The sequence below is a fragment of the Athene noctua genome, chromosome 23, assembly GCF_965140245.1.
Source record: "Athene noctua chromosome 23, bAthNoc1.hap1.1, whole genome shotgun sequence".
Lineage (NCBI taxonomy): Eukaryota > Metazoa > Chordata > Aves > Strigiformes > Strigidae > Athene > Athene noctua.
The window spans coordinates 3,246,313-3,273,362 of record NC_134059.1 but is presented as its reverse complement, the minus strand read 5'-3'; the positions used below and the strand labels follow the sequence as shown (position 1 = coordinate 3,273,362).

Below are 27,050 nucleotides of genomic sequence, written 5' to 3'. Positions count from 1 at the left end.
CCCCAGCACTGGGACAAACTGGGACAGGCTGGGAGCACTGGGGTGGGCGGCAGGTGCGGAGGCCTGGGGATACTGGGGGGACTGCGGGAGGTTGGGGGGCAGGGGGGGCCGTGGATGCAGCCCCCCCGCAGCGCCTGGCACCCGTCCTGCCGGGCGGCGCCGGGCGCAGGGCGTGGGTGCTGGGCAGGACGGCGCAGAGCCGGGCCCGGGGGGGGCCCCGGCAGCGGAACGGGTCGGACGGGTGCGGGAAGGGGGGGGCTGGGGAACCGCCCGGGGACCCCCCGGCACCCGCCGAGGGCTCCGGTGACTCACCGGGGCCTCTCCCTGCCCTGGCCGGCGGCCCCGGCGCCCTTCAAACGGCGGGGGGGGGCCGAGCCCAACCGGCTCCCCGGGGTGTGCACCGGGGCGGGGGGGGGCGGCGCCGGGGCTCCCTCCCCAGCACCGTGGGTTTCCCACGCAGGGTCTGGGAGCAGCCGGACCCCCTTTCCTTGGGGAAACTGAGGCACGCAGCCCCCCCCCCCCCCCCCCCCCGCGTTCCCCTCCCGGGGGGGCCGGGCTGGCAGCTGGGGCCGAGGTGTGGGGGCCCCCCGGCCCCTCTTTGAATTACAAATGGGCTCCGGAGCGCGGCCTTTGTCTGGGCCATTGTGTGGGGCCGGCTGAGGCCCCGGGGGGGCGGGCGGGAGAGAAGGGGGACAGGCAGCTAAAGGCACCCCCCCGCCAGGCTGGGCCCCCCCCCAATACCTCCGGCCCCCCTCCCCACCAAGGACACGCAGCTCAGCAGTTCTTGGCTTTATTGGATGGAGGGGGGGTGCTTTCCCTCCCCAGGAAGGGGCCAGGGCGCAGGGGGGGTCCCCAACCCCGCTCGGCGGGGGGGGACACAAGATGGACGGGTTGGGGGCGGGGCAGAGCCCCAAACAGCGTCAGTCCTTGGGCCTGGGGGAGCGCAGAGCTCCGTGCCGCGGTGGGGGGGGGCCAGACAGTGACGGGCGGCTCCTCGGCCCAGCCAGGCCTGAAGCGAAGGTGATGGGCGCAGCCCCGGCGCTGAAGGCAGGATGATGATTCAGGAGGCCCCCGAGGTCCCCCGCAGGGGCGGGAGGGGGCCCGGGGGGTGTGGTGGCAGCAGGATTCAGGCGCTGTTGACACCCATATTCTGCATTTGCTCCTCCAGCACCCGCTCGCTTCCCCCCCCCGGCTTCTTTTTGCCCCCCTCCTGCTGCTTCTTCTGCTTCTTGGAGAGCTCCTGCTCGATGGGCGCCGGCCGGACGAAGGGGATCAGCTCCCGGAGGTCTGGGCAAGGGGAGTTGGGGGGGAGAGCGGGCACCAGCCATCACATCCCACCCCCCAACACACTCCAGGAGCAGTGGGGACCCCCCCCCGCCTCACCCCGGGGTGCAGGGGGTGTTGTTACCTGGGGGCATGAAGGCTCGGAGCTTCTCCGGGACGCAGACGCCCTCCTCGGTCTGGTAGTTCTCCAGGATGGCGCAGATGGTGCGGGTGGTGGCACACATCGTGGCGTTGAGCATGTGCACGAACTCCACCTGCGGCAGGGGGTACACGGAAAAGGTGGGAAAGGGATGAAAAGGACCCCCCCCCACCCTGCAACCCCGCAGCTCGGCCTCACCTTGTCCATCATTTTCTTGGTCTGGCCGTAGCGGATGCGCAGGCGCCGCGCCTGGTAGTCGGTGCAGTTGGAGCAGGAGACGAGCTCGCGGAAAGCGCCAGAACCGGGGAACCAGGCCTCCAGGTCCAGCTTCTTACTGGCAGCGTGGTTGAGGGAACCTGGGGGGGCAAGGGGGAAGCAGCGCTGAGTGTGGGGGGGTCCTACTCCCCGCCCTAAACGCACCCATGGCGGGGGCCGGTAGCACCAGCTAAAGGCGTGAGGCCTCCGAGGTGACCGCGGGAAGGGACGTGGGGTTCCCGCTCTGCAAGGGAAGGGGCGTTTAAATGGGATAATTTTCCTGGGAGGACTTTCCCAGAGGAGCTGGGACACTCAAAGTGTCCCTCTAAAGGGACAGAGGGGACAGTCCCAGCATGGCGGACCCAGAGCACAGCAGAGAATCCCTGCAGGAACGCAAACGTTTCCTTCCCAGCTGAGGCACCTCCTCCCCCTCGCCACTCTGGGGACAGACACCAGGGGAAGGCAATTCGGGGACAAAGAAAACTGAGCTGGGAAGTGGGTCAGGGCCACGGTGACACCCGAGGCGCTGGCAGAGGTGGCCGGTCTCCTCCTGGGCCAGCACAGCACAGAGAGATGGCCCCGGTGAGGAAGCCCCTGCCCCTACCCGACACGATGTTGACGATGTGGTAGGGGATGCCCAGGGACTGGTAGAAATCCTCCGCCGTGGCTATCATCTCCTCAAACATCTCCCAGGACTTGTTGTCGTGGGGCGAGGCGTAGACGAACTGCTCGATCTGTCAAAAGAAACGATTCCGCCGCCTTGGCACCCGCCTCAGAGGCAACCCCTAAATTCCCAGCGCGGGGTGGGGGGAATGTCACCCCGCTCCTCTCACCTTCTCGAACTGGTGCACGCGGAAGATGCCGCGGGTGTCGCGGCCGTGCGAGCCCACCTCCTGCCGGAAGCAGGTGGAGAGCCCCGCGTACTTGATGGGCAAATCCTCCGGTTTCAGCCACTCGTCCCGGTGCAGGGCGGCGATGGGCTGCTCCGAGGTGGCGATCAGGTATTTCTCATCGATGGAGCTGTCGTCGGCCTTCTCGCTGCCTTTGCCGATCACCTGAAGGGGACACAAGAGCCACCGTCCCCCTTTCCGCAGCTGCTCCCGCACCTCCGGGGACAGAGGCTCCCCGGCAGATGCGCAGGCAGCTGCTCTCCCTGCCTGCACGCCGACAGGCAGCGGGGCTTTCCGGGGCCGGTGCTCGGCGCGGGGACAGCACGGCTCAGGAAAGGGAGCAGCTGCCGTTTGCTGCTTGTTTGGCCTCTTTCAAAGGCCCCGATGGCCTCCCGCCAGCGAGGCTGGGGACAAGCCACCTCCCTGTCACCGCATCGCCATGACAACGGCGTCAGCCGTGAAGATGGACTCGGGAGATAGGGAGATAGGGAGCAGGAGGCGGCCGGAGCCTCGCCGGGGCAGAGGGGATCCGAGCCGGCTCCCTCGCCGTGGTGGGAGCTGCGTGGCGGCGGCTCGGTTGGAAGTCGGTGCCCGGAGGGGGCCGGCGGATGCCAGGTGCTGAGACACGGAGAGCCGGCGGGCGGGCACCGAGCTGCTCACCTTGTAGAGCTCCTCGTCGAACTGGCTGAGCTGGGCCACCTCCTGCATCACCTCCTTCCGCATGAAAAAGGGGGTGTAGACCGGAGTGTAGCCCTTGGCGCGGAGGCTCTGCAGGGCGTACTGGATAAGGGCCTGCTCCAGAAACACCAGAGGACCCTGGGGGACAAGAGAAGCCACCGCCTGTCACACACACAGCCCCCCACCCCCCTGTGTCATCCCTTCTTGCTCAGCATCACCCTCCCACCGCGGCGGGGATGCTGGAGTGGACCCCAAGGCTGCCCAGGCCGTGGTGGCAGCACCAGCGAGGCCAACGTCCATCCCACGCGATGAACAGAGGCTCCTGTCACTGCAGTGAGCTCAGTCTGGGGAGGGAGAAGCCACGACCCCCGTCTCCTCTTCGTTGCCCTCAGCTCTCCCTCTGGCTCCGATCATTTCCGTGCCCCCACGGGGTCTGGGCTCGTACCTTAAGGAAGTAGCCCCGGCTGCCTGCGACGATGGCCCCCTTCTCCCCCTCGTAACCATCCACCATCACCACCAGGTCCACGTGGGAATATTTCTTCCTGCAGCTGCAGTCACCCCACACCCGCTCCACTTTGTTGTCCACATCCTGCACAAAGACGGGAGAGAAGAGGAAAGGGTACTTGTCACCTCAGCTCCCCAGGGTGGCAGCCACACCAGTTTCTCCATCTCAATGGGCCCAGTTTGGGATCTCACACTCCAGAGCTTAGAACCCCAAGTCCTAATCTCGGCCAGTCGCTTATTATGCGGCCACTTGGCAGCCGGCCCAGCCCAATTGTGTTCCCCCAGCAAAATATTCCTGCTGGATGAATGAAAGCAGCGGAGGGAGATCCCAGCCCCCCGGCTGGAAGCGAGTTTCCCATGTATTCCCCCAACAATGGCCATGTCCAGTGTTGTCTGAGTTGCTCTTTGTCTGCTCCCAGCAGGAAACGCTGTCTTGTCATGCAGATTTCATTCACCGCCCGCCCGCTGATCTCGGCTTGGGGGACCTCCCCACAGCGAGCCCCCCGCCTGCCGGCAGTTGTCTGGCTTTGATGAACCGTCGCAGCCGGCCCCGGGCTCACTCTTGTCCCTACCTCGTCATTGCTGATGGGCACCGAGGGGTGGAGGAGGTTCCCGATCTCCCGCAGGCTCTCGAAACGTTCCGCCTCCAGCCTCACGCGCTCGGCATCACACTTGAGGATGGCTTCGTCGATGAGGAGACGGACTTTCTTGATTTGGGACACCTGAAGAGCCTGAGCAGGGACCCAGGTCAGGTGGGGAAGAAACCGCCAGGGAGAGGGGGCTGGCAGCCAAGGGCCGTTAATCACGGACCAACACGGCTTCTGGAGCCAACCCGTGGACTGAACACATCAAACAAGAGCCCAAAGGGACAAAGGACCGACATAAGTCAGGCTCACGGCATCACACAGCGCCCGGCAGGGATGGGGGGGAGCAGTCAGCTCCCGTGGCAGCAAAAGCCGGCCAGCGCCACGCTCATTAAACATCGCAGTTAACGAACCGGGAAGGGGATCGGGCAGGGAGGGACTTGCAGAGGACACATAATGGCTGAGGCTGCTCAAATCTCCCAGGGAAGCAGAGAACAAGCCCTGGGCTAGCGAGCTGCCATGGGCCAAGGCTGAAACGGCCTTCAGATGAAGGACACTGAGCAAGAGCTGGTCACTGCTGTGCGGGACAGGGGGAAACAAGGATCCTCCTGGCAGGGGGTTCAGGCAGTGCCCCCTCGCTTGGTGCTGGGGCTTTGGGCACCTCACACCGCCCACTTGGGCAGTTACAGGCGAAGCTCTGGATGAACTGGGTGGCCCAGCAGCACAGTGAGGGGAGAGGGGGTCAGACTCACCCCAAGGACATCGATCGTGAGCTCGTCGAGGTTCTGTGCGCTCTCTGGTATGGACTCATCCGTCCCCACTGGCTCTTTTTTCTGTGGAGGAAGGAAAAAGAAATCCCAGCAGGGTTAAAGAGTAAAGCTCCAGGGTAAAAATATTCCTCGATGATGTGAGGGAGGGGCCTGGAGAGCAGAGACCTGGGGGAGATGCCACCAGTTAGTAACGTCCCACCAGTGAATCGCTGCCAGCACCGCCTGCCTTCATGCCTCACCTTCATCTTGTCTCCAATGGTTTTGCTGCACAGGTTCTTCAGCTTATTCAAGTTATCGGCACGAAACCTACCTAGAAAGTAGAGAGGAGGGAGCAGTCAGCCAGTTGCGTGAGGGGGAGCGGGGCTGGGATCCCCACCCGGCACTGAGAGGGGCCGCGAAGCCTCAGGCAGGAGTGGGAATAGGGGCTGGGAGCTCCAGGGATGCCTAGGGCCACCGACCCCGGGCGTTTCACAGAATCACCAAGGTTGGAAAAAAGATCCACCAGTCCAACATGAACCTCACCCTGACCGTTCCCAACTCCCCCAGATCCCTCAGCGCTGGCTCAGCCCGACTCTTCAACCCCTCCAGGGATCCCGGCGACTCCCCCCCTGCCCTGGGCAGCCCATTCCAACGCCCAACAGCCCCTTCTGCACAGAAATCCTTCCTCAGAGCCAGCCTGACCCTGCCCTGGGCAGCTTGAGGCCATTCCCTCGGGGCCTGGCGCTGGCTCCTTGGCTCCAGAGACTCATCCCCCCTCTCTGCACCCTCCTGGCAGGGAGCTGGAGAGGGCCAGGAGGTCTCGGGAGGACAGGGGAGGGTTTGGTGGTGTGAGAGCGCCGTGTGGGGCCAGCCATAATGTGGGGCAGGGATGCGGGGAGCAGAGGGCTCCCACGCAGGGGGGTCGTTTGAAAACACCCCAAGTGATGCTGCACTGGGCCATGGCCCCACCAGGACCCCCACGCTGGGCTGGGGCTGCTGAGGGCTGAGCGGATGCAGAGCTCAGCGAGATGAGATTGGGGCTGTTTGGTGAGGGGACCGGGGAGGTGGCCCTTGGTGACACCAAGGTTGGAAAGGGCAGAGCCCAGGACACAGCCTGGCAGGACAGCCTAAATCAGAGACACACCAGCGCCAGGGATGTGTCACCTCAACTGGGCGACACCCCCATCTGCAGGCAGGATCAGACCCCCGGGGGTGATCCTGAGTCAGGAAACACGAAGGGTTAAGAGCCAGGGAACAGGGAACGGCAAACACGACCCTGGCAGCCTCCCACGGACCCCACGGCACCGGCAGGCGCCGGATTGCATCAGCCGGCTGCTCGCCCGCGCGTCCTGCCAGCCCTGCGCCTTGCGGTTCCGCGCCAGCGCACCCCTCCGCAGCACCCACCGCCGCTGGGATGGGCCAGAGCCCTGCGGGGAGGGGGCCGCGGCGCAGCCCCCACCGCCGGCCTGGAAAGCCGGCTGGTCCTGCAGGATGAAAGGTCTTCGGATAAAATTAAGGCGGCGATGAGGGCACGGCCGGAGCCAGGGGACGCGCCGGGCGTGATTAAGCAGGGCCGGGCTCATTCACATCAAGGCAACGGGATTAAAAGAGTGTTTAAAGCTGCTGCTTTCATCCCGCGGCGGTGGCGAGGGGGACCGCGGCGCCCTGGGAACTGCGGCTTTCTGGGGCACCCCCCCCCCCGCCTCCCACCACACCCTCCTCCACGCCCGGGCACCCAAATTGGGGCTGAACGGCAGCTTCTGCTGCCCGACCTCCCACCCAGGCCGGGGGGTGACGGGGCCTTTGTTCCTGCTGCCCTCGAACTGCCCGGGCACGGGTTTACGCCAACGTGACGGGGGTGGCACCGCGGGGGATCCCCCGCCTCGCCCGGCCGGACCCCGCGGCAGCGCGGGGAGCAGATCCCTGCGGATCACCGGTGGAGACCCACGCGCAGGCCATGGGGAACCGGGACCAGGGATCTGCCCCCAGGTCTGGGTGAAGGGAAGGAGAGATCCACAGCGAAAACCTCTCCCTAGCCCTAGGGAAGGGGGTGAGGGGGATCCAGCCAGGGACAGGTGCCCGCCCCCTCAGGGATCCACCCACAGGATCCCCCAGTCCCAGAGGGGAAAGATCCACCGAGGAGACGCCCCGGGGCTGGGGAGGGGGGTGGGAGAGATCCCCTGAAGGTCACCCCACCTTGGTGAGGGGGTCTGGGGGGGTCAGTCTGCGGACAGGTTCCCAGCCCTGGGGGGGAGGAGGGGAGATGAGGGGGGGGGGGGGGATCACCAGGCTGGGGGGGCTGAGAGAGGTCACCCACCCCGGGGGCATGTAAGTGCGGACATGCCCAGCCTGGGACAGAACGTCCCCTCTGGGGGGGTGTCACAGGCCCTCCTGGGAACCCCCAGCCCCGGGGGGGGGGGCGGGGGGGGATGCCAGGTCCCCTCAGGTCCCCTGAGCCCCTCCCGCAGCCCCAGGGCTGCCAGCCCCCGGCCCGGCCCGGCCCCTCCGCCCCACGTACAACTCCGCCAGGCGCTGTCGGCCCGCACCAGCGCGTCCACCAGCGCCGGATCCTTGAAGCGTTTGCGCTGCATGTCCCGCACCATGGCGGGGTCGCCGCCCTTGTCGGCGCGGAACAGGTCCAGGTCCAGCACCATGATGGCTGCTCCGGCGGCTCCGCTCAGCCCCGCCGGCCGCCGCGCCTCAGCGCGCATGCGCGGGGCAGGGGGCGGCGCATGCGCAGAGACCCGGCCTTGCGCGAGCAGCGCCGCCGCTGCCCGCCAGGGGGCGCTGGGGGGGGGGGGGGCGGCGGGGAGCAGCGCCCCCTGGTGGAGCGGCGGTGCAGCGGGCGGGTCCAAGCACCCCTCGGCGTCCCCCGGGGTCCCCGTGGACTGTGGGTGTCTGCTCGGGCGTCCCTGAGCACCCCCAGGTGTCCCTCCAGCCACACCCGGGTGTTCTGGTGGCCTCTAGGTACCCCCATCCTGGCCCCCCCCCTCTCCCGCCAGCACCTGGTGTCCCCACGAGTACCCCCTCCCCGGCACAAACACGGCTCCCCGTGACACCCTACGGCACCACAACGTTCGTCGTCCCCCACCATCTGATCCCTGGGGGGCTCCTGGAGGGGTCCTGGGTGCCCCCACCCCCCGAGATGGAGGGGTCAGGTGGGAGTCAGACCGGTTTATTGTGCTGCCAGGACACGCGGGTCCCCCGGCACTGCCTGGAAAATGTGGGAAAGTGTGTAAAAAGGTCGAAGGGGGCTGGAGGGGGTCAGAGAGGGCTGGCACCAGCCCCCCCCTCCCCCGTTCCAGGGGACGCAGGGCTCTGTGGGACCGAAGGGCTTTGGGAGCAAGACCCCAGGGGACCCCAGGATGCCCCACGCTTGGGGGGGCACACAGTCACCCACCTGCCACCGTGGTGGTGGGAAACACCATGCCGGGAGCTCCCAGCATCAGGCACCTGCTTTGGGGCAGAACTGCTCAATTTGGTCAATTTGTGCAGGTGGGCTAGTGAGCCTGGGCAGGGAGAGGCGGGTGCGGGGCTGGTGCAGGCCGTGGAACAGCACGGCCTGGCACGGCACAGCACGGCCTGGCACGGCATGGCATGGCGTGGTGTGGCCCGGGACGGCACAGCATGGCCTGGCACGGCATGGCCCTGTGTGACCTGAGATGGCACAGCATGGCCTGGCGTGCGCTGGCATGGCATGGCACAGCATGGCCCGGTGTGGCCTGAGATAGCACAGCATGGCACGGTGTGGCCTGGCATGGCATGGAATGACACAGCATGGCCTGCTGTGGCCTGGTATGGCACGGCACAGCCTGGCACGACACAGCATGGCCCAGTGCAGCCTGGCATGGCATGGCATGGTGTGGCCTGGCATGGCACGGCACAGCCTGGCACAGCACAGCCTAGCACGGCACAGCATGGCCCGGAGTGGCCTGGCATGGCACGGCACAGCCTGGCATGGCCCAGTGTGGCCTGAGATGGCACAGCATGGCCTGCCATGGGCTGGCATGGCCTGGTATGGCATGGCACAGCACGGCCCGGTGTGGCCTGGCACGGCATGGCCTGGCACACCCGGCACAGCCCCGGTCCACCGGGCACTCCCCTCAGCCCCCCGACCTGTGACAGCCGCGCAGGAGGCAGCCGTGCCGCGGCCAGAGCTCACACACGCGTGTGCACACCCCCCCGCGTGTGAACACACACGTGTACACACATCCCCACGCTACCCCACACACGAGCACCCCGACACGCGTGTGCCACCCCTGTACGTGCACACCATGCGTGTGTCCCGGGGGGCGCGGGAGGGGGACACACACACACGCAGAGCCGTCGTACAAACCCCACACCTGTATTTGGCATTTTTCGGTGCTTGGCTGAGGGGGGGGACACGGAGATGGGGGGGGGACACACGTACAAAAGCCGTAACGAAGCTCCAGTCCGAAGCGGGTCCCTAAGGCCACGTTGGGGGGGTGGGGGGGTGGGCACGGGGGCCCCCCCCGCCCCGTCACAGCTCCATGGCGGCGCTGCCGGACGACGTCTTCAGCGGGACGGAGTCGAAACCATCCGGCGTCCTCTGCGGTGAGCCCCGGCGTCAGTGAGCACCCCCGGACCCCCCCTCGGCGTGGGGACACTGAGGCACGGGAGCAGCCCCAAACCACCGCTGTGGCTTCTCTGGTGTCTGCTCCGGGGTTGTGCACTCCTGCGCCCCCCTTCCACCCCCCCTGCTTTACCTTAGACGTGAGGGACTTAATTTTGCCAAAAAGCGACTTCTTGGTGGCAAAAACCAGGTCATCCTCGGCGTCCTCCCCCTCCATGATGGCGCAGCTGTCCGGCGCCGGCAGCTCGCTCTCCTTGGCCGCCGCGTTCATCACCAGTTTGGAGTATTTATATTCCAGCCTGGGGACAGAGAACGGTGACATCAACCCCCCCACTGTGACAATGCTCGTCCCTCCGTCCCCCCAAAATCCCGATGTCACCACACACTTTTGGTTCTTTTTCCAGAAGTAGGCAGCGAGGGCGGCGAGCAGGACAGCGGCGCAGGTGCCGGCGGAGATCCCCACCTTCAGCCAAAAATCCACACTCCTACAGCCCCTCACCTTCTGCGCCGGCAAACTCTGCCCCCCGCGGCACAGCCGGGGCTCCCGCCAGACGTAGGTGGTTCTCTGGGGGGGGTAGGGAGGATATGGGGGGGTGTCAGTGAGGTGGGTGACCCCCCAGTCCCAGCCCATCCCCGTGGTGTCACGGTCGTACCTGGACGCCGCCGAGGCAGGCGCCGACGATGGGGCGATAGTGGCCGGCGGAGCAGCGGGGACAACCCTCGCCCGTCACCCAGAGGAAGTGGAAGGTGCAGCCGTCGCAGGTGCCCTCGGGGCATTTGCTGGAGGGTGGGAGAAGATGGGGGGGCAGGAAGAAAAAAGGGGTGGGGTGGGGAATGGCTGGTGGTGACAACGCGGCACACCGTGGTCCCCAAAGCAAAGCACCCAAGGGGACGCACCCCGCGCCCTGCCAGCTGGGGTGCGCAAGGAGGTGGGGGTGCTACATTTTTTGGGGGGGATGAGGATGTTCCCCCCAAAAGCCCCCCCCCCAGCACCGTCCCCCACCTACCTGGGCACGGCCAGGGTGCCGGCGCCGGGGCGCAGCGGGTCGCAGCGCAGGCGGATGGCGGTGGCCCGTCCCCCGCTGCAGGGCTGCGTCACGTCGTTGGACCTGGCGAGGGGGACACGGGGTGGGGGGTGTCAGCGTGGGGGGGGCGGACAGCGGGGTGTTTGTCTGTGTCCCCCCCCTCCCCGGGCCAGCCACTCTCACCTGTAGAAGAAGACGATGTCGGGCAGGTCGGGGTGGCCGGGGGGGAAGTGCTCGGGGGGGGAGGTGATGCCGTCCAGCGTGGAGCTGGCCGTGACACCTGCGGCGAGAGCGGGGCGGCCCAGTGGCAATGGGGTGGCCCAGTGGCAATGGGGTGTCCCACAGGAGGGGACGGTGAGGTCAAATCACGGAGCTGGGGGGGGTTTGCTGCGGGTTTGGGGAGCTCGGAGAGGTTTGGGGAGCTCACCCACGAGGCGGTCGGCCAGGCTGACGGGCTGCGAGGACACGGCCATCTTGTAGCCCATGACGTCGGGGGGCACCAGGATGGACTGACAGACGTAGGCCGTCACCACCCGGGCAGGGTCCCCCTCGCCCCGCGCGTCCGTCACGTTGTCGCTGCAGGAGGCCATCTTCCTGCCCTGGCGCCGGGGGGAGCGGGCTGAGGCCGGGCGGCGGCAGCACACGCGTGTGCACACGTGTGACGGTGCACACGTAGGTGTGTGCGCGCTTGTTGGCGGGCCCGCGGGTGCGCGCAGGTGTTTGTGTGTTTGTACATCTGCGTGCATGAGCGGGCAAGTGTGTGTGAGTGTTTGTATGACTGTGTGTAGTTGCATGTGTTTGCACGACTACGTGCATGTTTGCACTAGCGTGCATGTGTGTTTGCATGAGTGTGCATGTATTTGCATGAGTGTGGGCATGTGTGCACACATGACCACCTGCACAACTGTTATCACAACTGCATGAGTGTGCATGTGTGTTTGCACTAGTGTGCCTGTGTTTGCACAAGTGTGCATGTGTGTTTGCGTGAGTGTGTGCATGTGTTTGCACAAGTGTGTGTGTTTGCACGTCTGCATGTGTTTCTGCATGAGTGTGTGCATGTGTGCACGCTTGACCACCTGTACATCTGTGTTTGCACGACTGCATGTGTGTGTGGCTATGTGCATGTGTCTGCATGTGTGCAAGTGTGCATGTGACTGCATGACCACGTGCATATATTCATGTGTTTGCACAGCTGTGCATGTGTGCATGTATGACTGCTTGACACCTGTGTTTGCACAAGTGTGTGCATGCATTTGCATTACTACGTGCATGTGTTTGCACGTGTGCATGTTTCTGCATGAGCGTGCACGTGTGTTTGCACAGCTACCTGCACGTGTGCACGTACGCCTGCCTGCACACCCGCGTTTGCACAAGCGTGCATGCACATTTGCCACGACTCCCCGCATCCCTCGCACGTTTCCACGACCGCCTGTGCTTGCATGGGTGTACGTTTGCACTCCACGTGCCTTCACACGTGCGTGTTCACACCACGGGCACACACACACACGTGTGTCTTTGCACTATAACACGCGTGTCCCCACTCCGCCCTCACCTGGTTGCCGCAGAGGCTGATGTTGAAGTGGTGGAAGTACTTGAGGCCCTTGGCCGTGAAGCTGGGCCCGCTGGCGAAGGCCGTGCCGGCGCCCAGCGCCGAGAAGTCGTAGCGCAGGACGCGGCCCGGCAGCGCCAGGGAGAAGCTGCAGTTGTTGTAGCAGAGGGAGCGGAGCTGGGGGGGCAGGAGGTGGCGGTCAGGGACAGCCCGGGGCTCGTGTCACCCAATGGGGACAGGTCGTGTCACCCACTGGGGACAGCGCCTTGGGGACAGCGGAGAGCTGGCGTGGACCGTCAGAGACAGATGGGAGAGGGGTGTCACCCACCCAGGGTGGCCAGAGGGGGCTGGTGTCACCTCCCTGGGGATGGCTGGGGGGGTGTCATCACCCACCCAGGGCTAGATACTGTCACCCACCCAGGATGGCCAGAGGGGTTGGTGTCACCTCCCTGGGGACAGCTGGGGATTGGCATCACCCACCCACAGTGTCACCCACCCAGCGTAGCCAGGGGGTGTTGGTGTCACCTACCCATGATGGAGTGGGGGGGTGGGGGGCTGGTGTCACCCTCCCGGGGCTGGCTGGTGCCACCCAGCTGGGACATCTTGGCAGGGCAGGGCTGGTGTCACCCCTCTGGGCCCCACAGCACCCCCCATTTGGGACTGACACCCCATGCACCCCCACCCCCGGGGGGACACGCAGGGATGGGCACCTGGTTGCTGTGGGTGCCGGGGCCGCAGGGGTGGCAGGTGGGGGTCCCGTCGGAGGGGTGACCCCGCAGGTAGGTGCCGGGCGGGCAGGGCCGGCAGGACCCGCGTTCCACGGCGTTCCCGGGGGGACACGGGGCGCAGGATCCGGCCGGCTCGGGGGCGCAGCGCCGGCAGAAGGATGCCACCCCCCCCAGCACGTTGGTGACGTTGACAGAGTAGAGCTTGGCCACGTCGTTGGTGTATCGCCGGCCCTGGCACCGAGAGAACCCATCACCCGTGTCCCCCAGCACCCTCCCACGGCGGGGGGGCGTCACCCCCCCTGTCCCTCACCGCCTCGTGGTAGGGGGTGCGCTGGAAGGCCCACGTGAAGCTCATGGTGGCATTTTTCTCCACGATGTACGTGTAGGATTGCTTCCCCCTGGGGCCCGTCCACGTCTCCACCGGCGTGTTAGTGCGGGAGTTGATGCCCTGGGGGGGACACAGGGATGGTGGGATCCCCTCCCCCGATATTTTTTGCCCCCCAAATCTTCCCCCCATGTCCCCTCCACTCACCACCATGAAGTAGAGCTCGCAGCTGACACTGCAGACCGTCTCAAAGACGAAGGTGATCCTGGCCACCTCCTTGCTCTCCGCATCCTCCAGCACTGGGCTCGGAGGGCTGGGGACAGTGTGGGGACAGCGTGGGGACGCTGCCAGGCTCTGCCCTACGGTGCTCTGTGTGTGTGTCCCCTTCCTGGGGACACCCCAGCGCTGCTCCCCACCTCACCTGAAGCCAGGGACCACCAGCGTGAGGATCATGAAGTCGTTATCGGAGGCTCCCGCCGCTGTGTAGATGTAGTCCCCGGCCACCTCCCAGCCTGCAGGGACACGGTGACAGCTCAGGGTGGTCCCCAGCCCCCCCTGTGGGAGGGGACAGCGAGGGGACAGTGTCCTGGCGCTACCTGCCATCCCCTTGTACTCAAAGTTGATGCCGCTGAGGACGGTGGTCTCCATGTTGGGGGGCAACACGTTCCACCACTTGTACTCCAACCCCAGCGCCGGCTCGGTGCCCGCCGGGCAGCTGAGGCAGCCTGGGGACAGGAGGGGACAGCCCTGCACTGGGGTGGCACCCACCTCCCCCCCCACCTTTCCCAGCAGCTCCGGGCACCCCGGGCACCCCTTGGGGACAGTGACAGGGACATCCTTACCAGAGCCGTTGGAGTAGGAGCCGTAGGGGCAGGGCTGGCAGGTGCTGCCGTTGCTTTTGGCAAAGCCGGGGTTGCAGGGGGGGCACCTGGTTTTCACCCCGGACGGGGGCAGCTTGGCCGCCTGCGGAAGCTCCTCGCTGCAGATTTTCGGCTCTGCCCACTTGAACATCAGCTGGGTCTGCCCAGGCGGGAGCAGGGGAGGGGGCTGAGCTGGCGCGGGGGGGGACACGGGGACAGCAGTTGCCAGCCCCCTGATATTCCACACTCCCCCCCCCCCCCCGGCCGTACCTCCCCGCTGGCGTCGCAGGCGGTGTGGGTGTAGAAGTAATCCTTGTCGGTGCAGGGCGGCCGCGGTTTGCAGGACGCTGAGCCGGGCTCTGCCGACCGCAGGGGAGATGGCGGCTGAGCCAGCCCGGCGAGAGGACCTTACCGCTGTCCCCACGGGTGCCACCGTGTCACCAGCGGGACGCCCCCCCCAAGGGATGACAGGTCCTCCCTGCCCCTCGCATCACCTCTCCCTTCCCCAGGGGCATCCCTGCAGGGTAGAGGGTCGGGGTGGGGGCCAAGGGGACCTGGCGGCTGCCACCTCTGGGTGAGGGGACAGGGGAGGGGACGCGGCGGCCACCTCTCACCGGCGTAGGTGGCGGGCTCGCAGGGCTGGCAGGCGGTGGCTCCTTTGCTGGAGAAGGTGTCGGCGGGGCAGAGCTGGCAGGCGGAGGAGCCGGCGGCGGGCGCGTAGGTGCCCGGTTTGCAGGGGAAGCACTCGGAGGTATAAGCCACCCCTGGCAGCGGGAGGGTGCTCAGGGTGTGGGAGCTGGGGGGGGGGGTGTCAGTGGGACCCCCCCACACCCTGCACCCACCTACCTGTGATGCCGATGTTCCTCACCAGCACCGGTTTGGGGACCTTGGACCACACAGAGAAAGCCGTGGTCCGCCAGTACAGCACGTTGTTGCCACGGCTCAGGTCGACCTGGAAAAGGGGTTGGGGGGTGCTGGGGGGGGGGGGGGGGGGGGGCGATGGGGCGTGGCAGGGTCGGGTAGTCCCGCTGCTGGGGAGGGGGTACCCCTGGGTGGGGGGCTGAGGCACTAATCCCTGTCTGCCATCACCCACTGCATCCTCAAGGAGCATCTTCCCCCCAGGGGAGGGACAAGGGACCCTGGGGAGGGGGGAGTGCTGAGAGACACCCCACACACACCCCCTGTCACCCCCAGCCCCCCCACTCACGCTGTGAAACTCCCAGCCCTTCTCCGTCGTCCGCATCCAGCGCGACTCCTCCACCATGGGCTGGCACTGGTCGTTCTGCACCTGTGGGGGTGGCGTGAGGATGCGGACGCCCTCCATGTCCCCAGAGACCCCCCCACCATGTCCCCAGAGACCCCCACCCTCCACCCTTGCACCCCTCTGGCCCCCCGTCACCTACGAAGAACTCGAAGACGATGCTGCTGTCGGGGTAGATGTACTCGAAGGAGACGGTGCCCGACTGCTTGAGGTTGACGGCGTACATGAGGGTGGCTGTGCACTCGTCCGTGTTGGAGGCCACGTAGTCCCCCAGCGGCACCCACGTCGACCTGGGGCGGGTGACACAGACCGTGGGCTCTGCCACCGGTCCGAACCCCATGGCAGCCGGGATGGGGACAACGAGGATGGCTGTGACGGTCCCCAGATGTGAGGTGGAGCAGGGAGGGAGGTGTTGGACACAGGGGCTTGGGGACAGCATGGGGTGGGGGACAAATGATGGAGAGCTGAGTGCTGGGGACAGCCCTGGGGACGTGTCACTGTGAGGTGCCCGGACACTTATCTCTAAGGGACCCTTCCCCCCCCCCAACCCTGGTGAGATGCGGGTGGGCTGCAGGGAGGAGGAGGGGGGATCCTCCTGCGCCGGAGCTGCACTGGGGACGGCGACTGAATAATTAAAGTGCTGCTGGAAGTAGGTTACATTTGCAAATTGCATAAATGCTGCAGCGCGGGGCAGCTCAGTGTCCCCCGGTGTAACGGGCTGTTGGGGGGGGCTTGGTGGCCACCAGAGCTGATCAAAGGGCCAGGGTGGAAAATAAAGGTGCTGGATCGTGGCGCAAAGGTGCGGGGACACCCATGGGTGCTCCTTCTCCAAGGAGGGTTGGTGTGGGTGCCCCAAGGGGTCCTGTCACTGCGGGTGGGGGCGGTGCTGCCGGGGTACTCCCCCCATAGCACCCCGCCAGCATCGCCTCGCAGAGAAGGGTGGCAGAGAGAGCGTGGGGGACGGGGTGTCGGGGAGACAGGGTGCCCTCGATGCACAGAGGGGTCACAGCACCCATCCTGCTCACGGCTGCCGTGCCCATCCCTGCCACGCCGGGGTGGCCAAGTCCCCGAGCATCCTCCCGGGGCTCCAGCCCCCCCGCCCATTAAGGCAGAAGAGCCACGCCGCCGGCAGCAGGACGACTCACGCTGTGCAGTTCTCTACCACGTCGCCAAAACCGTCGTCGACCTCCAGGTTGGTGGCCACGTTGGCGAAGCCGTGGGGCACCTCGTCCCACTCGTCGAAGCGGATGCCGGTGCCCAGCGAGTAGGTGCCCTCGGCGCAGGGCTTGCACGCCTGCGCCTTCATGTCCAGGAACTCGCCCGCCTTGCAGGAGAAAGCTGCCCACGTGCAGCAAGGGGGGGATCAGGGTGGTCACCCCCCTGCTCCCCCCGGCGCTGCTTCAGCCTCATCATCTTCATCACTGCTTTTCGGAGCGCTCCCTGCTAGTGGAGGGAGGCTCAGAGTGGAGGGAGGCTCAGAGATCCATCCCTCCGAGCTATGATTTTTGGCAGCTCTACAGCACTTCCCGACCACCAGCGCGCACCAGGCAGGATGCGCCCCTCTGCCGAAGCGCGCTGCAGAGCCACGGCACCCCTCAAGGCTCGGGGGAGTGGGGCAGGGAGGGGGGTTTCCATCCCCCTCACCGCATCCCGGCCTTCCCCGTGAGGAGCTGACAGCGCTAACGAGGGCTTATTGCTGCCGCGCAGACAAGTCCGTCACCGCCTTTGAAGGTACAGCGCTGCGACGGAGCTGATGGAAAGCTGCGCTTCGTCTCGCCCTCCTCTCCCCCTACTTCGCCCTCATTTCCCACCTCCTACACCCCCAGCCCCCCCATCCCCCATCTGCCCCCCCCGATCCCCCCAGCCTTACAGCACTCGGTGCCCTTGACGGGGTCCGGCAGGCCGGTGCAGAGTCCTGGCGTGTGTGGCACAGCCACCCTCCACCGCGAGCCCGTGCTGTCACACGCTGTGTACTCATAGTGATACTCAGACTGGAAGAGAGAACACACAGGGAGAGCTGCGGCCCTGAGACCCCCATAGTGCTCCCCCCCGCGGGGGGCTTCCCCCCCCCAGGTGTGTGCCCGGCCACCTTTTGCATTGGGATTTTTGGTTTAAGGTGTTGCAAAGTCCTGCAGCACCCAGTCCCCCGGCTCAGCACAGGGACCAGCCTGTGCAAGGGGAGAGGATGCTCGGGGTGGGGGGTGCTCAGGGTGAGGGGGTGCTCAGGGTGGGGGGATGCTCAGGGTGGGGGGAGCTCAGGGTATGGGGAGCTCAGGGTATGGGGAGCTCAGGGTGGGGGGATGCTCAGGGTGGGGGGAGCTCAGGGTGGGGGGATGCTCAGCCCAGGGTAATGCTCAGGGTGAGGATTCAGGTACAATGACCCCCCCACCCCAGCACATGCACCCCATAAGATGCCAAACCCCAGGGAGGGCCGCGGGGCCACCCAGGCCACACGCACGCACCCAGGATGTCCCTGACCACCCCACGGGATGAGACAGCCCTGGCACAGCGTGGGCACCCGGCACTGCTGCTCCCTCCCCGGGGTGGCGGGGGGGTCAAACCCCCGACCCCCCTCCAAGCGCCAGCGAGCTGCTGGCACCGTCCCTGGCACAGCACCGTTTGTTTTGGCGTGGCCCGAGCGCGACGGCACGTGTTGCTCGTTAAACTGCTCCTTGGCGCAACCCGGATGCACCGGGACACCCACCCCGCCGCGGGCACCCCTCGGCAATGCCGCCGGCTGGGTGCAGCCGGGAGGGAGGGAGAAAGGAGAGCGGGGCAGCATGACCCCCCCTCCCCGTGCCGCCGGCTGCCTCCAAGCTGGGACTGGCTCAAGGCCGGCGAGGAGGCGACGCCGGGGGCAGGCGAAGCCCAGCCGGCGCCGTTAATCTCCCGGGCAGGGCGAAGGCCGTGTCCGGTTGCTCCGGTGTGGTGGGGGGACTGGGGGGGGGTGTGAGGGAGCGATGCCGCAGCCCCCCCACCCCGCTGCCTCCGCTGCAGCATCTCTGGGGTGTCGGAGCCAGGCGCCGTGGCTTCGTGCTCCTGACAGACGCCGGAGCGTGGCAGGTTGGCGAGAAAACAAAGCTTTGATGTTCCCGTCAGCTGGAAACGGCGGCGATGGGGGGGAAAAGGGGGGACGGAGGGGGGCGAAGGCTCTGCCTGCAGCACCCCCTGCCCACGTACGGGCAGCACTGAGCCCCCCACAGCCCCGGGACGGGGACATAGAGGGGGGTGTCCCCCGCCACGGCCGGGGTGGGGGTACTCACGGGGTCACCCCGGCTCTCAGCAGCCCCAAGCCCCCAACATCGCTCTTGCTCCAGAGGGATTCCTTTGGGAAAAAGGTGGGTTTTCCCTCTTCCCAAACTTTCCCCGCCCCTGGCACGGAGCTGAGCGGCTGGAACGAGCTGATATTAATCACTCTCCTTTGTCAAAGCTTTGAAATTGTTTTAAAATCTAAATAAATTGACCTGATTCAGCCCCGGAGTGGCTCCGTAGCGGGAAGGGGGACCCCGGGCTGTCACCACCACCCTGCTCCAGCCAGGGCAGGGAGAGGGTCTGTCCCCAACGGGGGGGTGACAGGGACGGGGACAGGGGACACAACCTCCGTGGGAGTGATCCCTCCCGGGGACGGGTGCCAGCCCCAGTCTATTGTTTCCAGCTCCGGGCCACAGAACACACACGCACAAAAAAAAATTAAATTGGATCACGGCACAAAAAAAATGACTGGCCCAGATGAAAAGCGGCCGCAGGTTTGGGAGGGGGGGGGTGGGGGGGCAGGTGAGGATCCCACCGAGGGAAATTGGGAAGCTGGCTGTGGGGTCACCCCGGCACCGCTGTCCCCGAGCCGGCCGGGTCCCCGCGAGCGGCAGAGCCCCCCCGGTTTCTCCTCGCAGGACACTTTGTCCCCATGTGCCAGGCTGGGAACGGCACGTGGCCGATGGGGACATGTGTGCGTGTCCCCCCCCGGCTCTGCTGTCTCCACCCCCGGCAGCGCTGCGAGGGTTTGGGGACATCCCAACGTCTCCCTGGGGTCAGCAGCTGACCCGGACATGGGGACACAGACATGAGGCTGGGGGTGGCCCCGGGGACCGCCGGGATGGCTCCGGTCGGGGGAAGGGGTGTCCCCGAGGGGCCCCCCAGCAGCAAAGCCACCTCCCCTTTTACCCACCGCGACACTGCCCATCCCTACAGGGGACCCCACGGAGTCCCCCCTCCCCTTCCCAGGCAGCACAGCCCGGTCCGCACGTTCCCTACAGGTGACGGACCCCAGAGGAGCCTCCCCCAGGTAGGACTGGAAGCCCCGGGGGGCAAAGCCCCCCCCCAGGGACCGGCCAGTCCCCCCACGCTATAGGGACCCCCCCATCCCCGTCCTCCCTATCCCACAGGGACCAGCCCCGGATCCGCATCCCCCGTGCTGCAGGGATGAAGGTTTCATCTACCGGCGGGTACCCGTTGCCGGTTCCCCCGTTGCCGGTTCCCCCGTTGCCGTTCCCCCCCGCCTCCTTCCCTCCCCGCCCCCCCCCGCCCCATCTGCCGGTTCCGGTACCGGTACCTCCTTGCAGACGTGCAGCCGCTCCCCGGCACGGCCCGGTGACAGGGCGGTCGCCAGGCACAGCGTCAGCAACACCCACCGGGCCCCGGTACCGGCCATGGCGCAGCGGCGGCGGCGGCAACGATCGGCCCCGCGCCGGGTACCGGCCCCGCGGCCCCGCCCCCCGCCAACGGCCCGGCCCCGCGCGCGCACCTGCCGCCACCTGCCCCCGCCCCCGGGCGCGTTATCCCGGGCACGGCACCGCGCGGCATCCCCGGGAACAACACCGGGCACACCGCCACCCCCCCCGGTGCAAAGGCACCGCGCCCCCCGGTAACGGCCTGTCCTCCCGGAACCCCCCCGCCGCGGCCAGCCCGAGCAACGGTGCCTGGGGCGGCGGGGGAGGTGTCACGGCTCCCCCCGCACCCTGAAGCCGCCTCCATGCCACGCTCACGGGGGTGGGTGTCCCCGTGTCCCGTGGGGGTGTGTGTCGTGTGTGTGTGTCCCCCCCCGGCAAGGAGTTGGTGCACCGGGGGCAGGGAGATGCCGGGGATGGGGCAAGGGGGGGGCACGGAGGGGACACACAGCTGTGTGTTCTGGGCATGGGGGACACAGGGAAGATGGGGGACACTGGGGATGCGAGGTGATGAGGACATGAGGGACACATGACATGGGGACAGGCATGACATGGGGGTGGCATGTACCTGTGGGGATGGGGGACACGGGGGACATGGCTCCATCTGTGGGGGCAGAGGGACACCAGCACGTACCAGGGGGACAGAGGACATGGCCATGACGCGGGGCTATGCCTGCGGCCATCACGGCGTGGGGACACGGTGGCGTGGGGACACGGTGGCGTGGGGACACGGTGGCGTGGGGACACGGTGGCGTGGGGACACGGTGGCTGTGCCCCAGAGACCCCACAGAACCCCGCCGAGCTGGCGTGTCCCCCCTGAGAAGTGTCCCCACAGCGTGGCCACTCCCAGCCAGGAGCACGGCAGCTTTTCGGGGCCGTGCCACCACCGTGGCTGTCCCCTGGTCCCCCCCAGCTGCCGGGGTGTCACCCGCGGGTGTCCCGGGTGGGGGCCACGCTGCCACCCGCCTCCTGCCAGGCCCGAGCACGCCGACGGCGCTCACACACCTCGCACGGGGCTCGCGCGGCCCGGGGGGTGACACTCGGAGGTGGGGCCCGTGCGGCCGCGGGTCCCCCCCAAACACCGCGCGGGACTCTCGCCCGCCGCCGCACGGAGCCGGCGGCGCCTCACGCGCGGCACGAAGCCACGGGCGCGTTGCGCGGTTGACGGGGCCCTGGCGCGGGGCTCGGCGCGGCGGCGGGTCAGAATCGCAGGGCGCTCAGCGGCCGCGGCCTCGCCTATCTGATCGACTCATCCCGCCCGCCGCCGGCCGCCGCACAGCGCCCGGGGGCTTCGCGGTGCCGTTTTTCTCACCTCGGCCCGGCCTGGCCCGGCCCGGCCGATCGAATAAGATCAACGTGTAGGGGAAAGGGGGGGCTGGCGCGCGCCTCGCGCACCCGCACACACACACCCGCACACACACACCCGCACACACACACCCGCACACACACACCCGCACACACACACCCGCACACACACACCCGCACACACACACCCGGGCCTCGCCCGCCCCTCGCACGCTCACGCACACCCCACCCGCCCGCGCGGCCGCCGCACCCCACCCGCCCGCGCGCGCCCCGCGCCGCCATTTTATAGCGCGGCCGCGCGGGGGACGACGGGAAGAGGCGGGGCGGGCCACGCCTCCCTCTGGCCCGCCCCCTGGCGGCGGGAGGAGCCGCTCGGCGCGGACGGACGGACGGAGGCGCCGACACACGGACACCTGCAGATACACACGTACACACGTACAGATACACATACACACACGTGTACAGATACACATACACAGGTACATACACCTACATGCAGACACATGTACACATACATGTACACAAGTACATATACACGTACACACCTACACATGTAAACATGTACAACATGTACAGATACACACATACACACGTGTAGACGCGTGTACAGACATACACGCGTACATACACACGTAGATACATGCGTACACATACACACGTACACACCTAGAGATACACATATGTACACGCACACATGCATACACACATGTGCAGATACACACAAATACACACGTACAGATACACATGTGCACACGTACACACACATAGATACACCCACGTACAGACATACCCACATTCACATGTACAGATTTACATGTACATAGATACACACATACACAAACATAGATACACATGTACACACACATACACAGATACACACCCATGTACAGACATACCCATGTGCACAGATTTACATGTACACACGTACAGAAACACACAGATAAACACATGCACACACACTCACACACCACCCATGTAGACATACATACATACACACTCCCACATATGCACACCCCCCCATGTAGACTCACGTAGATATAACCACACACACATATATACACCCATGTACACACCCACATACACTCACATGCACATGTATACGCACATGTACACGTACACGCACAAATACCCGCATACACATATATACACATACAATTATAGACATGTACACACCTACATACACACATATACACACCCATGTACATATATAAACACATACACACACCTACATACACACATATGCCACCCTCCCATGTATGCATATATACACATGTACACATGTATACACCCACATACACATGTACACACCCACGTACACACACTTACACATGTACACACACATACACATATATACACACATGTATAAACCCCATACACATATACACACTCACACACACATGTGCCTGCCCCCACACATACTTGTGCCCCAGGAGTGAGTGTGTGCATTCACACCCCCCTGGCAGCCCCGTGTGCTCACGCTGTGCACGTGTGTCCACACAGCCCCGCTCTGCACACTTGCCCCCCCGGGTGTGCACATGCAGGCGTGTCAGCACGTGCAGCCCCACACGCCTGTGCAGCCCCACACGCGTGTGCAGCCAGCGCACCTCGGCATTATGCTGGCACCCCCAGGCAGGCGGGCACGGCCTCGCACCCCCCCCCACCCCCGCAGAGGCAGGTGCTGTGCACGCCTTGCACACTCACACCCCGTGTGCACCGCCCCGGAGCCCCTCACCCCACAGCCCCCCCTGCCCCACAGCCCCCCCCCAACAGGGAGCCATCGCTGCCCACCGGGGCACCCCCACTTTATTTGCACATTGCGGTCCGGCGTTCACAAACGGGGGGGGCGGGGGGGTGCGGTACAAACCCCACAGCTACAGTGGGGAGCAGACCCCCGCCGAGGCACCCCAGGGGAGCATGGAAATCCCACTGGTGAGGGGGGGCCCTGCCCGCCCCCCCCAGTCCTTGCAGCGGGGGGGGCACAGTCCCACCAGGACACGGCGTTGGCCCCAGGAGAAGGCGCTCAGGGGCACATCAATTCCCTTTCCGACCGCCCCAAGGCTGCCCGGCCCGCCGAGGGGGGCGAGGCGGGTTTAAGCCGAGTTTAAGCCGGGTGCTGGGCCATGGCGGCTCCTCGGGGCGGCCACAGGTGGGGGCCAGGCCGGCGGCGGGGCGGACAGTGTCGGTACCGGGGTCTCTGGCCGCGGGGTCCCCGCGGGGTCACTTCACCACCAGGACGTAGAAAGCCATGAGGAGGCAGGAGACGGCCACGGCCACGTGCAGGCGGGTGCCGATGACGGCAGCTGTGGGGTCAGGGGGTGAGGCCGGTGGGTGCCCCTGTGCTGGGGTGAGACCCCCGGGGGTGTCCCCATCCCGGACCCCAAGATTGCCCCCGACTCACAGAATCCCAGAACCCTCAAGGGTGGAAAAGCCCTTGAAGCTCCCCCAGTGCCACCATGACCCTCACCCTGACCCTTCCCAACTCCCCCAGATCCCTCAGCGCTGGCTCAGCCCGACTCTTCAACCCCTCCAGGGATCCCGGGGACTCCCCCCTGCCCTGGGCAGCCCATTCCAACGCCCAACAGCCCCTTCTGCACAGAAATCCTTCCTCAGAGCCAGCCTGACCCTGCCCTGGGCAGCTTGAGGCCATTCCCTCGGGGCCTGGCGCTGGGGCCTTGGCTCCAGAGACTCATCCCCCCTCTCTGCCCCCTCCTGGCAGGGAGTTGCAGAGGGCCAGGAGGTCTCCCCTCAGCCTCCTCTGCTCCAGACTGAACCCCCCCAGTTCCCCCAGCCGCTCCCCAGCAGACCTGTGCTCCAGACCCTGCCCCAGCTCCGTTGCCCTTCTCTGGCCACGCTCGAGTCATTCAATGGCCTTTTTGGGGTGAGGGGCCCAGAACTGAACCCGCTCATCCAGGGGCGGCCTCCGCACTGCACTCACCCTTGTAGAAGACGCCCCAGACGCCGCGTTTCTCGGAGAGCAGCCAGGCCTTGAGGCGCGGCACCTTCCGCAGGTACGCGCAGGTGCAGACCAGGAGCAGCCCGAAGACCAGGAGCCCGTCCAGCGAGTACACTGCGGGGGGGCTCAGTGGGGCACCCCGGGGGGACCCCGGCCCCCCCACTGCCCCCCGACCGCGGCTTCCCAGCTCCCCCCCAGGAGGGGGACCCAGACCTCCCAATTCCCCCCCCCACCTCTGCAAAGACACACAGGCCCCCCAGTTTCCCCCAGCAAGGGACTCCAGTCTTCGAGCTCCCCTCCCAAGGGGGACCCAGGCCCTCCAGCTCCACCCCCCACCCCTCAAAAGGGGGACCCAGGCCACCCAGCTGCCCCCACAGAACCCAGCCCCTCAGCTCCATGCCCCCAGCAAAGGGGGACTCACTCCCCCCAGCTCCGCTCTCACAAAGGACTCCAACCCCCGAGCTCCCCCCCCAAGGGGGACCCAGACCTTCCAATTCACCCCCACCTCCACAAAGGAACACAGACCCCCCAGTTTTCCCCAGTAAGAGGACCCCAGCCTTCAAGCTCTACCCCCCCCGGGGGGACCCAGACCCTCCCAGCTGCCCCTCAACGGAACCCAGGCCCCCAACTCCACCCCCCCAAGGGGAATCAAGACCTCCGAGCTACCCCCCACCCAAGGGGGACCCCGGCCCCCCAACTGTCCCACCAAAGGACTCCAACCTCCGAGCTCCCTCCACAAGGGGGACCCAGACCTCCCAGGTCACCCCCCCCCACCTCTGCAAAGGGACCCAGACCCCCCAGTTTCCTCCACTAAGGGGGACTCCAGCCTCTGAGCTCCCTCCCCAGGGGGGACACAGACCTCCCAGCTGCCCCCCAAAGGAACCCAGACCCCCAACTCCGACCCCCCAAGGGGAACCAAGATCTCCGAACTACCCCCCACCCAAGGGGGACCCACACCTCCCAGTTCCCCCCCGCCTCCCCAAAGGGACACAGACCCCCTAGCTGTCCCCACTAAGGGGACTCCAGCCCCCGAGCTCCCTCCCCACGGGGGACCCAGACCCTCCCAGCTGCCCCTCCACGGGGAACCAAGGCCTCCGAGCTCCCCCCCCAGGGAGGGCCCAATCCCCCCCAGCCCCCCTCAGAGGGACTCGGACCCCCCCAGCCTATCACCTCCCCCCCTGCAGCGACCCGTCCCCTGAGCGGCCGCGCACCCCCTTCTTGCCCCGCGACACCGTGAAGTGTCCAAGGAGCCGCGCCCGCCCCCCCACCCGCGGGCCCGGCCCGGGCCGCCCCTCACTCACCGTTGGTCATGGCGGCGGCGGCGGGGGCCCCCCCGGCGCTCCCGGGCCCGGCGGCACTGCGCATGCGCGGAGCCCCTTCCCCGCCCCCCGCGGCCAACGCGACACCGGAAGCCGCAGGCGCGGGCAGTCGCGTGCCGATGGCGCCAGGCACGACCAGCCGAACGCCGAACCGCCAGGCGGGGAGATCGAGCGGAACAGGCGGCCTCAATCGAGCGCCTATTGGTGGACGGAGGGGGGGGGCGGGGGACACACGACACCACAATACCAGTATCGCCCGGTATTCGCCCCAGCAGCCCCAGCGCACTCCAGCCTCCCTAACCCCCAGTACGCCCCAAAACTACCAGTGTGCTGGCTCCTCCGCGCCCAGTCCCCATCCCAGTGCCCAGCCACTCCCAGTAACCCCTGAGTGCAACCAGACCCCATCCCAGTCACCAGTCACTCCCAGTCCTCCCAGCAAAACCAGTCCCCATCCCACCTCTTCCAGTAACTGTCAGTCCCCCAGGTTCACCGATAACCCCCAACGCCCACAGTATCCCAGTCCATCCAGTAATCCCCAGTCCCCCAGTAGCTCCATGTGCCTCCCAGTCCCCATTCCAGTCCCCCCATAAGCCCTGTCTCCTAAATGACCCACAGTGCACCCAGTAACTCCCAGCACCCACCTTAATCCCCAGTGCACCCAGTCCCCAACCCAGTATCCCAAAACACCCCCAGCCCCCCCAATAACCCCATAATCCAGTGAGAACGGTGCTCCCAACAGACCTCAGTGCCACCAGTGAGACCAGTGCCCCCAGCAGACCCCAGTGGGCCCAGTGCCTCCAGCAGACCCCCGTGTGCCCAGTGTGCCCAGTGTCCCCAGTAGCAGCAGCAGCAGGTGTGGTGCCGCCAGCCCTGCACAGGACACGTGTCACTGTCCCCTCAGCCCCGTCAGGGCTAATCCCGGGCTTAGTGGCTTTTGCTGATAGGAGTGGGGCCACTGTCACCGTCACCGTCACGGGTGGAGCACACGGGGTGATCAGCCGGGCTCCGTGAAGCCGGCACCCGGCCCCTGTTTCCTGCGTCCTCAGGCCCCCAGGACGCAGGGACGAGGACCACCAGCGTTGGGGACATGGGGCTGTTGCAGAGCAAGAGGGTGAGTGGTGGCAGCTGACTGGGATGCCCAGGGGACAGGAACACCCCCGAGCCCCGGGCTGGGCCCCCCATCTCCCGTGCTGGCGGTGGGAGGGGACAACAGAGGCCACCCTGAGACACGTCCCCAGGGCAAATGTCTGTCCCCATGCTACCCCTGGCATTAAGCCTGGGGACCCCTTGCCATCCTTAGGTTCCAGTGTTAACGTGGAGAATGTCCATTCTCCTCTCCCTCCCTTGCAGCCACCCACCACAGCCAGCCCTGAGCTCCCAAGGG

At 66.6% G+C, this 27,050-nt stretch overlaps 3 protein-coding genes and 1 non-coding gene across 8 annotated transcripts; all 4 read right to left on the bottom strand.

Annotated features, from left to right (window-relative positions):
• Positions 1-781: 781 nt before the first annotated feature.
• Positions 782-7,784, bottom strand: SARS1 (seryl-tRNA synthetase 1). The gene is made up of 11 exons (XM_074925725.1): positions 7,602-7,784; positions 5,344-5,414; positions 5,087-5,167; positions 4,323-4,481; positions 3,692-3,835; positions 3,229-3,384; positions 2,512-2,733; positions 2,283-2,412; positions 1,622-1,779; positions 1,409-1,538; positions 782-1,287 (listed from the first exon to the last, which is right to left on the bottom strand). Exons 1-11 carry the CDS (start codon positions 7,735-7,737, stop codon positions 1,127-1,129), a joined length of 1,548 nt encoding a protein of 515 aa, XP_074781826.1. The 5' UTR covers positions 7,738-7,784; the 3' UTR covers positions 782-1,126.
• Positions 7,785-9,442: 1,658 nt separating this feature from the next.
• On the bottom strand, positions 9,443-21,577 carry ELAPOR1 (endosome-lysosome associated apoptosis and autophagy regulator 1). 5 transcript variants are annotated; one of them, XM_074925350.1, is made up of 22 exons: positions 21,402-21,577; positions 17,296-17,416; positions 16,571-16,763; positions 15,568-15,715; positions 15,372-15,452; positions 15,011-15,116; positions 14,779-14,928; positions 14,435-14,523; positions 14,147-14,324; positions 13,901-14,029; positions 13,726-13,816; positions 13,512-13,617; positions 13,290-13,427; positions 12,962-13,210; positions 12,255-12,428; positions 11,130-11,301; positions 10,886-10,982; positions 10,685-10,786; positions 10,331-10,457; positions 10,064-10,242; positions 9,811-9,976; positions 9,443-9,653 (listed from the first exon to the last, which is right to left on the bottom strand). In XM_074925350.1, the coding sequence occupies exons 3-22, from the start codon at positions 16,729-16,731 to the stop codon at positions 9,585-9,587; spliced, it is 2,712 nt and encodes a 903-aa protein (XP_074781451.1). In that variant the 5' UTR covers positions 16,732-16,763; positions 17,296-17,416; positions 21,402-21,577; the 3' UTR covers positions 9,443-9,584. The 5 variants fall into 5 exon arrangements, 4 of the variants coding, with proteins under 4 accessions (XP_074781451.1, XP_074781453.1, XP_074781452.1 ...); XM_074925352.1 differs by lacking the exon at positions 21,402-21,577 and adding an exon at positions 21,095-21,136; XM_074925351.1 differs by lacking the exon at positions 21,402-21,577 and adding an exon at positions 19,975-20,106.
• Positions 21,285-21,580, bottom strand: LOC141969757 (small Cajal body-specific RNA 2). Its single transcript, XR_012635090.1, has one exon.
• Positions 21,581-23,175: 1,595 nt separating this feature from the next.
• TMEM167B (transmembrane protein 167B) lies at positions 23,176-26,528 on the bottom strand. Its single transcript, XM_074925518.1, has 4 exons — positions 26,408-26,528; positions 25,649-25,864; positions 24,330-24,461; positions 23,176-23,694 (listed from the first exon to the last, which is right to left on the bottom strand). The coding sequence occupies exons 2-4, from the start codon at positions 25,710-25,712 to the stop codon at positions 23,612-23,614; spliced, it is 279 nt and encodes a 92-aa protein (XP_074781619.1). The 5' UTR covers positions 25,713-25,864; positions 26,408-26,528; the 3' UTR covers positions 23,176-23,611.
• Between the last annotated feature and the right edge of the window lie 522 nt (positions 26,529-27,050).